An 11,340-nucleotide genomic window follows, 5' to 3' on the forward strand; every position below is an offset into this window, starting at 1 on the left:
CTCAAACCAATCTCATCCACTGCTCATAGGATAGGAGTTTTTCAACAGCAGTTTGGGGGAAATGGTGAGGATTGCTATGCAGTGGGTGCTTACTGATAATTCATTGGGCTGAAGATGAAATCATAGGGGGTCAAAGCTGTCCTCTTGAGTGTAACCATTCCTGGGTGGGGCACAGGAGTGGTTTAGCAGGTCCTGCTGAAGCCATGGGTGTCAGACACACAAAAAACCTGAAAAGATATCTCAAAAGGCCAACCACAATAGTGGTGTTATCTGCAGTAATGGCTGGCAATCTATTAATATGTCTACACCTTAGCACAACTCAGATTCTTGTCCTCCCTGCAAACCTAAGGGCCTTTCATTAGCTTTATAAAGACGGTTGAGTTTTGGGGAAGGCCTATTATCCTTTAAACTATTTCCCAAAGTCATCTGGGCCTAACCCCAGAAATGATTAAGGCAGCTTAAAAGTTAAAGGCAAGAGGAGGGGAATGCGCTAGATCAGATCTCTGGCAGTGTCATAATTTTCTCAGATATAATTTTTGCAAAGCCAGTTTCAAAAGAAGAACCAGGTTGATGTGATGTAATAGAAGCCAAGGAATTATCAAGAAGTCAGAGGCAGACAATACTGCCACATGTCAGAGTAGCATGAAAAATTGGAAAAGGCCACATGGTTGAACTGGAAGACTACTGGTGTTCTCATAGGAATGATTTAAGTGGAATGCTGAGGGCAGAATCCAGAATTTAAAAGAGTTCAAAAAAAGAAAAGGAGAGGAAGTAGAAGAAAGTACTGATTCCAGGATATTATTCACAAAAGAAAATAAGAATGAAAAACAAGCACAGCATACCTGAGAAAGTTTTATATTGCATAGTGAGACAGGACAGCCAAGTATAAAGGGGTCCCCGGAGAACTTCCGACTGGCCTGCACACTGGGAGAATGGGGTGCAGCCACGGAAGTTCATGCCCTTTGCAGGGGGGGAGACTGGCCTCTCCTGTTCGGGGTAGTAACCTGGGAATCAATCTTTGAGATGGGGGGCTGTTAATATGAACCCCTATCGCGTTGCCGTGTTGTTTTTCCTTTTTCCTTTCTGACCAACAAATTCCATAACCCCTCACCCTCCAAAGTGTCTGCGAGCCTAATCTTTCCTGATCTTTCCTGGGCGTGTGACAAGAACCAGGATTTTCCTACAACAATAGTACATGATAAAAATCTTAAATGCTTTTAAGGAAATCAGAAATCCCAATAAAAATTCTAAACAATTTTTCCCGAAAAATGATTCATCTTTCTCTAGATTACTCTAAGAAAAACTAATAGCCAGTCTCCAAGATTCCCAAATGTTTCCCAAATACAACTTTGCTATATATAATTATCTTCATTTAAAGATTGACCAACTGTCTAACATGTCTAAACATACATGTCATGACAGCAAGAGAACTATAAACTTTAACCAAGCTTTACACAGCATATGGCTCATAAGTAGTTATTTCACAGCATGTTCCAAAGAGAATGTTTTCCTCATCAGCTAACATTTAGTGAGCACTCTCTGAGTAAAAGGTACTGAGCTTTTTATGATGTTTATTTATATAAAGAAGTCATGGTTCCTACCTTAAGGTGCCAGCATCTTCTCAAAGTGCCTAAATTATGAATAGAGAATAATCTGTTCACAGAATGCAGCCAGATCATTACTACTGTGTACAAATTTCTTTTAAAAAAATACTTTTTTCTTGGCTAATCTGTGTAAACATTTAATTAAAAGTTTTCATTATAAATTAATGTATAGGTTAATTATAAATTAAACCAGGATCATTCCTTTCAACTATTCAATTATATCTGGAACATACACTTAATATTCACATAGCTTCTCTTTAATTTTTAAATCTCCAAGATACCTTGAAAATCTGTGAACTTTTCATTTCAGAATTCTATTGGATAATTCATCTTAGAGGTTAAATTGCGGAAGTCAATAGCTCTTTAAAAATGCAAATACACACGCACATACACACACACACACATACACACACACATCCATTACAGATTTCTGTAAATGAGTATCAAGGATACACCAGTCAAGTCAAAAGTCACTTTGTACAGGAAGAGTGACAGAACACAGCTGTATGAGACATAAATTAAACACCGAATATTGGCTGGCTGTTGCATCCAGGCCCTTCCAATTTCTTCAAATTAAAATTATTCTGAAGGGGTTTAGAATGAGACTGGTCTGGCTTCTAAGAACCACAGTCTATGGCTCAAAGGGTGAGTTCCCCTGGAAGTTACCACTTTTCTTTTCCTCCTCTCCTAAATTCCTGTGGCTATACATAACCTAGCTTAGAAGGCCTCGTTGGCTGTCATTATTAAAGGGAGAAACGAGAAAGCAAGAGCTGACCGAACAGTGGATACAACAAGGAAACACTTAAAAATCACAGTGCCACAAGTGCATTTTCTAATGATCCAGCTAAAACTCCACACTGATAATCATTATTCCAAATTATTATGCAAACAATCAAGCATTAACTATTTATTGAGCACTGACAATATACAAATTAAGTACTAGACCAGATCCTAATTTTAGAGCACAGAAAAGGACAAGTTCAAAAATAAAACAGAACAAAATACATTTGTTTGGACAGAATATCCTGATGAGGTAAAGATTTGTGCCCCAGGCTGAGCACGGTGGCTCATGCCTGTAATCGCAGCACTTTGGGAGGCCGAGGGGGGCAGATCATCTGAGGTCAGGAGTTCGAGACCAGCCTGGCAAATACGGTGAAACTCCGTCTCTACTAAAAATGCAAAAATTACCTGGATGCAGTGTTGGGTGCCTGTAATCTCAGCTGAAGCAGAAGAATTGCTTGAACCCAGGAAGCAGAAGTTGTAGTGAGCTGAGATTGCGCCACTGCACTCCAGCCTGGGTGACAGAGTGAGACTCTGTCTCAAAAAAAAAAAAAAAAAAGAAAGAAAGAAAGAAAGAAAAAGAAAAAGATTTGTGCCCAAAGATACCCAAAGATACATATTTGCCTTGCTCCATTTCATGGTCATAGACGTTTATCCCATGCCAGACTTCTTACAGACTTGTGCTACAGGACAAAGGGGCCCAAGTAGGCTATTTGGAAAATCAACAAACACTAGAATTGGAAAAACAAGCAAAGACTACAGCACATGTGTAATTACCATCTTGTACAGGCATCTCGTGGTTTTAAAATAGTAGTTCCAATAATGTGAGACCTTAAATCGTCTTTTCAACATCACTGATGATGAGTTCTCAGAATCAGTGTGTAGATGAAGAAAGTCAATTTTATGCTTATAATATTTAAAGAACGGTTCTTGTTTTGTTCATTACATCTGTAACATTTTATTTTCTAATTAAACTTTAAAATCATGTCCTTCCACGTAAAATGGCATCATAAATCAAAATGAGAATACTTAGAACCTAATTGTTACACCATTGTCAAAGTCTAATTACATAATGGTCATTTTATAAACAAATGAAACCCGTCAGGGCATGTCATGAGGGGATATTGCCTTTTCTAGGCTGAAGTCACTTGGCATCAAACTCATCTTAAAAGGCTCCTAAGGTGTGGTAATATCTATGACTCATGAATTGTCCTTTCATTGCTGTACTGATTACGTGATTTCCAAGATTAAATGAGCTATTAGATTCTGACTTCATTTGTTTACTGCACACAATATTTATTACAGTAAATATCAAGTTCATTACGTAAAATTATTGCTATCCACTTGCCAGATATTACCAAAGAGACGTAGGGGGAGAGAATACGTGTATTATTAAATCAATGGTTCTATTTACCCCAAAGGCAGTAGTGAAGAGATGGAAAGGTGGCTTTATCCAAAACCCCAGGAAATCAATCTGAGGCACCCGTAAACTAGTAAGAACTCCTCAAAGGGGTAGTAGCTCACTACCCTGAAATGGAGCAAGCCTAACCAAAGTGGGGTCCAGCAGGGCACACTCTACAGTGGAATGGAAGAGCGCACTGAGGCTGAGGGATGGCAGGAAGAGAAGGCGAGGGGCCAGGTGGTAAGAAGCTCATTCAGGATAACAAAAGAGGAAACCCACAATTGAACTTCAGTAATTGGTGACTTTTCTGAGCTTCAGTATCCTCTTCTGTAAAAAAAAGATGGGTAAACCATAAGGTCTGAAGCCTCCCTTTGATTTCACAAGTCCATGTTTTTATGCCTAGGGTTGCATGGAACACATGCAGTAGCAAAGAGCCCAGGGGTCAGGCCCACCTACAAGCCACCCTGATCCACACTGGAGTGGGCAGGTCCCTCTGCCTTTCCAAGTCTCAGCGTCCTCTGGAGCCTGGAAGCAAAGAAGTGTGGCAGACATGCAGTCACCTCCTGGGAGAAGCCCAAGGGTAGATCCAGTACTTCTAATTACCCTCATTTTTCTTTTTTTCTAAATAAGAGCACCTGGAATAAATTGAATACTAAGTGTGCATAAGCAGCATCCATTTCACTTACTGTACTCTACCACATGTTGTACGTGCTGCTTGGGATAAAATGTTCTCTCTTCTGAATGTTTTTACACGGCTTGCTACTTTAAAGTATATACTTAATATTACCCATTCCCACCGCATTGAAAGAGGCCTGCCAAAAGTTAAGGATGCCAAAAGGAAGGCGGGAGTGCAGCGCACATGCTGGAGAAGGAGAAACTCTGTAACCACTTTTAACATCTTGTTTTTATCAAGACTCTCATGTCAAATGAAGATTATTCCAGGACTACGAGAAAAACGCCAGAACATGGGCCCTTTTGAGTGAAAATTCAGGAGAATGCCCAGGTGTGAAGCACAGCTGACCTTCAGCAACACTGAAAATTGGAAGCATTTGTGTTGTGTCATCTTCTCCTACCTCTTCTTTTAGTACGTTCTCTTCTCTTTCCTAACTCACAGCTCCCCACTCTGCCTCCTCTTCCCCTGCACCTCTCCAGGGCCCCATCATTTATATCAGAGTCTTCAAAGCATCCCTCCCCAAACTCCAGTTCTTCTGGCCAGCGTTTGGGGAAGAAACTGAACTATTTCATCCATACTAAATGTTAAAATGGTTGAACTTGGCCTTTCAAAAGTTACCTGCAGTTTAGAAGACATTGGGCAGAAAGTGTCATGACAAAGGAAAAAAAAAATTCCAGTGATAGATGTTCAGGTCAATTGGACAAAACAGTCTGAGGAATGAGACCATGGATTTTTCAACTTTTCAAACAGGTCTAGGAATCTGAGCCATAGTGTAGTAGGAAACTGTGGCTACTATTAACTCTTCTCCATGTTTTCTGGTCGGTTTTATTTGTTTTGGGGGGGTCTCCTCCTGGTTTGGTCAACTATCAGTAAACATTCAATATGTGAGAAAATAATATACTGTATTTAAATTTATGACCAGGTTGGGCTACATAGAAATGGATGAAATTTGTCATTTTTAGATTTGTATTCTTGTCAGTCTATTGCCTAGTACAGGTATCCTTTTTTAAAAAATGAGTAGTTTCTTTGGAGACTTGGGAAGAAAGGGTGTGAAGTTGGGGAGGGATAGGACTACAGATTCGGTGCAGTGTATACTGCTCGGATGATGGGTGCACCAAAATTTCACAAATCACCACTAAAGAACTTACTCATGTAACCAATTGCCACCTGTTCCCTAAAACCCTATGGAAATAAAAAATTTTTAAAAAAATAGTAGTCTCCACAAGTCTGGATGTGTTATTCTACTTTTCCCTTTTAACATCTTATCTTTAGCTAGTTATAAAGTTAGCAGAGCTCTCAACCTGAGCACCAGTGACATTTGGGGTCAAAAAATGTTTTTGTTGGGGTTATTATAATGTGCATTGTAGGTTGTTTAGCAGCATCCCTGGCCTTTACCTGCTAGATGTCAGTAGCACCCTTCCAGGTTACAGCAACCAAAAATGTCTCCAGGCATTGTCAAATGTCCCCTGGGAGGCAAAATCATCCCCATTTGAGAACCACAGAGTTAAAGTAAGATTACAAAAATGAAAACCCAACTCACAGTTAGGAAGAAAAAGTTAACAGTTGTTTTTACAATGGTGGTAATGTGGTATGCAATTCAAAGTTATGTCCACTGGCTAGCCTCTATATAGTTTTATTCTAAGGCGAATCAGGTATCAAAATCTTCAAAGAAAAAATGATTCAGCAACTAAAAGAGTCTGAAAAAAAGAGTATTAGGGGAAGCCTCAAATATTAACTTAATTTAGAGGGAAATTCTTCTGTCCTCTGGTCATAATACATGCTTTTTAATAAATAGTTTGTGATACTAGAAAAGAACAAAACCAATTGGGACACACAGCACCTTGCCCTTGTCAGATGAGATGGCCTAGCAGACAACTGCAGAACAAATTTCAATCACAAAGATAATTTTGTGAAATAGATACTCAAGTTACCAGAATAGAGAAATAGCACTAACCCATGTAATAGGTTACAAGAATCCTTTCAGTTTTACGGGATTAAGTGATTGATAAAATTTTTGAATTATGGCAAGCCTGAAAAAAATTAAAGACTTGCCTCTCTTGCTGGTTGCTATTTTGGAAGCAATAAAGACTCAGCTCATATAAAAATGTATTTCCCATTCTTCTGCCAATTCATGTTTGGTTGTAGAATTTTCTCCTCTTCCACCCCACCCCCTCCACCCCCCCTCGTGACATCCCATTAGCATCCCAAGACAAAGGCAGAACTACAGGGGAGTGGCGCTGGGACCCCTGTGGGTCTTTTCTCAGGCAATGAGAGAATCAGATTCTCCACCTGGAACCCATAAAGGAAGGAACGCCGTAACACACAGCTTTTAAAACAGATGTTTACATACGCTTGCGGGAGGACAGGTTAAAATATATTCTAGTCCTCTTTCTCTCACTTCAAATTCCATCAGTGTTGTAAATCGGCTCATCTTATGCCCCTTTCTTTCTCTTTCCTCTAGACCAGTGGCTCTCAAAGTGTGATGTGATCAGCATCCCCGGGGAACATGTTAGAAATGCAAATCTTCAGCCCCCACTCCAGACTTAGGGAATCCCCTAAAGTCCAAGAACCCCTGATTTAGGCCAGTGTTCTTTCTAGAACCACAAACATTGTTTCTTACAGAAAGCAAAACTGCAATTCTCATTTCATCCTCAAACCTGCTGCAAGGTAGTAATGTATTAGCCCCACGTGAGGGATGAGGAAACCGGCTTAAGGTCTCAAAGCTAGTCACTGCAGGTGGAAGATTAAAGTGTTTGCACTTCTTTTCACTACTGAAACAAATCTGTCGCACTTTATTATCAACATCTGGATTTTTTGCTGGTTGGCTGGTTGGTTTTTGTTTTCACTCTTTCAGCTTTCGTCAATTCGTAAGAATATAAAACACAGTGGGTGAGAGTAGTGTACCAAATGCCTCGGGTCGTCCCGAGTCGGAATTTAAGGGCAGGACTCAGGAAAGGTGTTTTTCCAATAAAGACCGTTTCGTTCTGCTGCGGTCCATCCTGTCTCTGTCCCCAGGACAGCACGCAGCCGGCAGAAGTGGCCAGAGCTGCACGGCGGGGCCGCGGGCATCCCCGACGCGACAGGTTGTCTGCGGGAAGGGAGCCAGTCCGCGAAGCCCCGGCGCGCCGCGGCTCCGGGCCGGGGGTACTGGTTTACAAGGCAAATTGGCACACCCCAAAGCCCGGGGGACGCCCGGGCCTCCGCCACAGCCCAGGGAGGAGGGGGTGGGTGGTGAACCCGAAACCGCCGAGGGCCGCGCGGCCAAAAACCACACGGACCGCTAGGGTCGCAGTGAAGATCCGGGAAGAGCGGGCAGGCTGGAGGGGAGAGAGAGGGCGAGAACCCAGGAAATTGAAATGGGGCGGGGAGAGCGGGCTGGCACTCACTGTGAGGGTCGCTCTTCTCCCGGACCCCGTCAACTCGGCCGTCGGGGTGAATGCGCAGGAAGAAGCCCCCGTTTTTGCAGTACAGCCGCTTGGGGTCCTTGAAGTGGCCGGGCGGGAAGGCGCCGCTGCCGCCATCCTCGGGCAAGGCGGGCAGCGTGGTGATGCTCCCGGCTGCCATGGTCCCTCCGGGGCCCTGCCGGGGACCCCGAGCCGCTGGAGCCGCGCGGGGAGCCGCCGCTCCCCGGCCCCGGCCCCGGCCTCCGACCCGCTCCGGGGCACGGCCCCGGCCCCGGCCCCCCAGCCTCCCGCCTGGCAGCGCGCGGCCGCGCCCGCGGTCCCCCAGCCTCGAGCCGTTCGGCCGCTCTTCTGTCCGCCGGCCCCTGGTGCGCGGCGAGCCGGCGGCCCGGGAGCTGGGGTTCAGGGATGGCTGTCTCCGCGGACGCCGCCTGGGGAGAGCCGCCTCCCAAACTGCAGCGCCCGGGATCCCGTTGCAACCGCGGGCACCGCGTCTGCTAATCTGGCACCCGCCGGGCCGCGGCGTCACATCTTCTACATCTCCACCCCCGACACCCACCAGCCTCCCGCACCCCCGGCTCTCCTCCCTCCTGCGCGCCGCCCCCTACTCGCTCGGGGTTTTTGGGGCCTGCCTCTGAGTCCGGCGGTTCAGCCACAACACGCAAGCGCGCGCGACATCCGTCCCGGGGGGAGCCCGGCCTCAGTCGGGGGCGGGGGAGGGGCGGGGGAGGGGCGGGGGGCGCGCGTCGGAGGCCGCGGCAGGGCCTTGGCAGTCCCGGGGCTCCACTGCCCCTTGTCCCCCAGAAGTCACCCCCACCCAACCCCGCACCACCCAAACCACGTTTAGGCTTTCTCCACACTGCGGGGCTTTTGCTGCGCAACCAGCCGTGACTCAACTTTTAAAAGTTTAAACTCAACTTTCTCCCCCATTTTTTTTCCCCGCTAGCGTTTCAAAACGGAGAAGCCGTTTCCACCCCAAAGTAGAGAAGTTGGAATCCAAGGAAGATTCTGTGTCAGAGCAGGCTTTGAAAATCTCTAAATGACCAAAAGACGAGGGGTACACGTGGGGCATAAACTTTAAAATTAAAGGACAGAGGCTGAAGTAGTCTACCAACAAAAGGAGAAAAAGAGGCCAGAGAAGGGGAGCGGATTGGGTTGCTAAGAGGAAAAGATTTTCTTTACTGACCTAACTTGAATTAGACGACGCAGAAAGATGAGGATGGGACTCAAATCCTTATCGCGATTGAAGCGCATTAATGTCTTCACTCGGAGCTGGCATTTGCCCTAGCTAAATTGTTATGCATTTCTTGGAGAGAGAGTTATTTTCTGTAAATCCCAAATGTAAAATTGAAGTTAATTGCATTTTGGTGATTTTCAGTAGGATATAGCAGGTGCTACAGATGATTAGCAAAATATCTGTTCAGAAAATTTGCATGTATTGAGTACCTACTGTGTGCAACACATTGTTGAGTGTATGGGAGATGCCAAATCTGATGGGAGCGTCTCACACAGTGAGGGAGATAAGATGGGTAGCATGAGTAACACAAATAGCAGTAGAAAGTAGGCCATAGAAGAGTAAGACTAAGTGCTGTGGCATTTCAGACATGGGGTAACTCAGCGTGGGGAGGCAGGAGATTTAGGGAAGCTTCTAGAAGGAGTTGCAAGTATGGACGTGCCTCCTTGTAGAAACATTAGGTTTCAAAAGGCCATGCCTAAGTGCATTTGTTCTTATGTCTCCAAGAGGGCTTTAACTCCAGATGCATTTCTAGAATGTTAAATATAGGAGTGTGAGTAAATTCTTTGAAGCTTTAAATCCAGGCATACTCTTCTTTTTTTTTTTTTTTTTTTTTTAGACAGAGTTTTGCCCGTGTTGCCCAGGCTGGAGTGCAATGGCGCGATCTCGGCTCACCGCAACCTCCGCCTCCCGGGTTCAAGTGATTCTCCTACTTCAGCCTCCCGAATACCTGGGATTACAGGCATGCGCCACTACCATGCAGGGCTAATTTTTTGTATTTTTGTAGAGACGGGGTTTCTCCATGTTGGTCAGGCTGGTCTCGAACTCCCGACCTCAGGTGATCTGCCCGCCTCAGCCTCCCAAAGTGTTGGGATTACAAGCCTGAGCCACCGCACCGGGCCCAAAACCAGGCATATTATTCTTTCTTCTTGCAGATGGCATATGTTCTATAGAGGAGGAAAAAAAATATTGTCCCCATTCATTACTAGGTTTGTGGCTGAAGCCGCTGTAACAAACGACACATTAACAAGAGAAAAACACACTAACTTATTTATGTACGTTTTACACAAAACAGGAGCCTTCAGAAATGAAGACCTGAAGTTCACAGGGAAACCTGTGTATTTTTAAGGCTAGGATTGATAAAGAAGTGGAAGTCATGGAGAAATATGATTAGACAAGTCTGTGATCTAATGGTAATAAACTGGGGGGACTTACTTAGCAAAGCCTACTTGCTCAGATTCTTCTCCCTGTCCCTGTGTCTTCAGAGATAAGGATGTCCCTTTCCTCCAGGTATAGGGAAAGCACCTCTGGAATGAAGGTCTTATGGCCTGCCTCAGAAGAGAAGATCTGGGGAAAGTGAAAGTAACTCTCTTGCTTTTGCTCTTTTCTCAAGTGCCAAGGTACCATTATTTTGGGGTAGCATGTCCTGAACCCCATCAGTTCTCTAACGTCTGTCTCCAAAATGGATTCATTTCATCTTCATTGAAAATGGATCTGTTGAGACAAAATCACTCCCTCCAGATGATCTCTGTAGGTGCTACAGTGGTGCTGAGTAGTCCCTAGAATGATTGAACTCTTAGTCGAACTCTGTGTCACAGAAACCTGAGGATTCCAGGAGCACGGGGATAAAATCTAAGTCATTATATTTTTTAACAATGGCATCCAGAAAGCTGGGAAGCAACTACAAGCACTTAAATAATTTGCATTCCCTACAATTCAAACAAATAATCTAATTTTCAAATGGGAAAATATTTAAACAGACACTTCTCCAAAGAAAATATACAAATAGCCAACAAGCACATGACAAGGGGCTCAACATCATTAGACATTAGAGAAATATAAATCAAAACAACAATGAGATACTACTTTACACCCACCAGGAGAGCTATAATTAAGAAATAACAACAAAAAATAACAAGTGTTGAAGATGTAGTAAAAGTGGAACCCTCAAACATTGCTAGTGGGAAGGTAAAATGATGTAGTCAATATAAAAGCAGTGTGACAGTTACTCTAAAATTAAACAGTCACCAGACAACCCAGCGATTCCACTCCTAGGTATGTAGCCAAGAGAATTGGAAGCATATATTCACATGAAAATATGTACATACATGTTCATAGCAGCTTTATTCATAATAACCAAAATGTGGAAACAAGCCAAATGTCCATCAAATGATGAATGGATAAATCAAATGTGGTATATCCATACAATGAAATGTTATTTGGCAATAAACAGAAATGAATTACTG

General features: G+C 43.9%; 1 protein-coding gene across 2 annotated transcripts in view; it reads right to left on the reverse strand.

Annotated features, from left to right (window-relative positions):
* The window catches only part of FGF2 (fibroblast growth factor 2), a 73,968-nt gene extending 65,484 nt beyond the window's left edge, over positions 1-8,484 (reverse strand). Inside the window, exon 1 of one of the 2 annotated variants that reach the window (XM_031664301.1) lies at positions 7,846-8,446. In XM_031664301.1, the coding sequence (XP_031520161.1) occupies positions 7,846-8,023 (178 nt within the window). In that variant the 5' untranslated portion in view covers positions 8,024-8,446. Of the gene's footprint in view, positions 1-7,845 lie in introns of both variants that reach the window. The other variant, XM_031664300.1, reaches the window with a different exon arrangement.
* Positions 8,485-11,340: the final 2,856 nt, after the last annotated feature.

This window comes from Papio anubis, chromosome 3 (genome assembly GCF_008728515.1).
Source record: "Papio anubis isolate 15944 chromosome 3, Panubis1.0, whole genome shotgun sequence".
In the NCBI taxonomy this organism is placed as follows: Eukaryota; Metazoa; Chordata; class Mammalia; order Primates; family Cercopithecidae; genus Papio; species Papio anubis.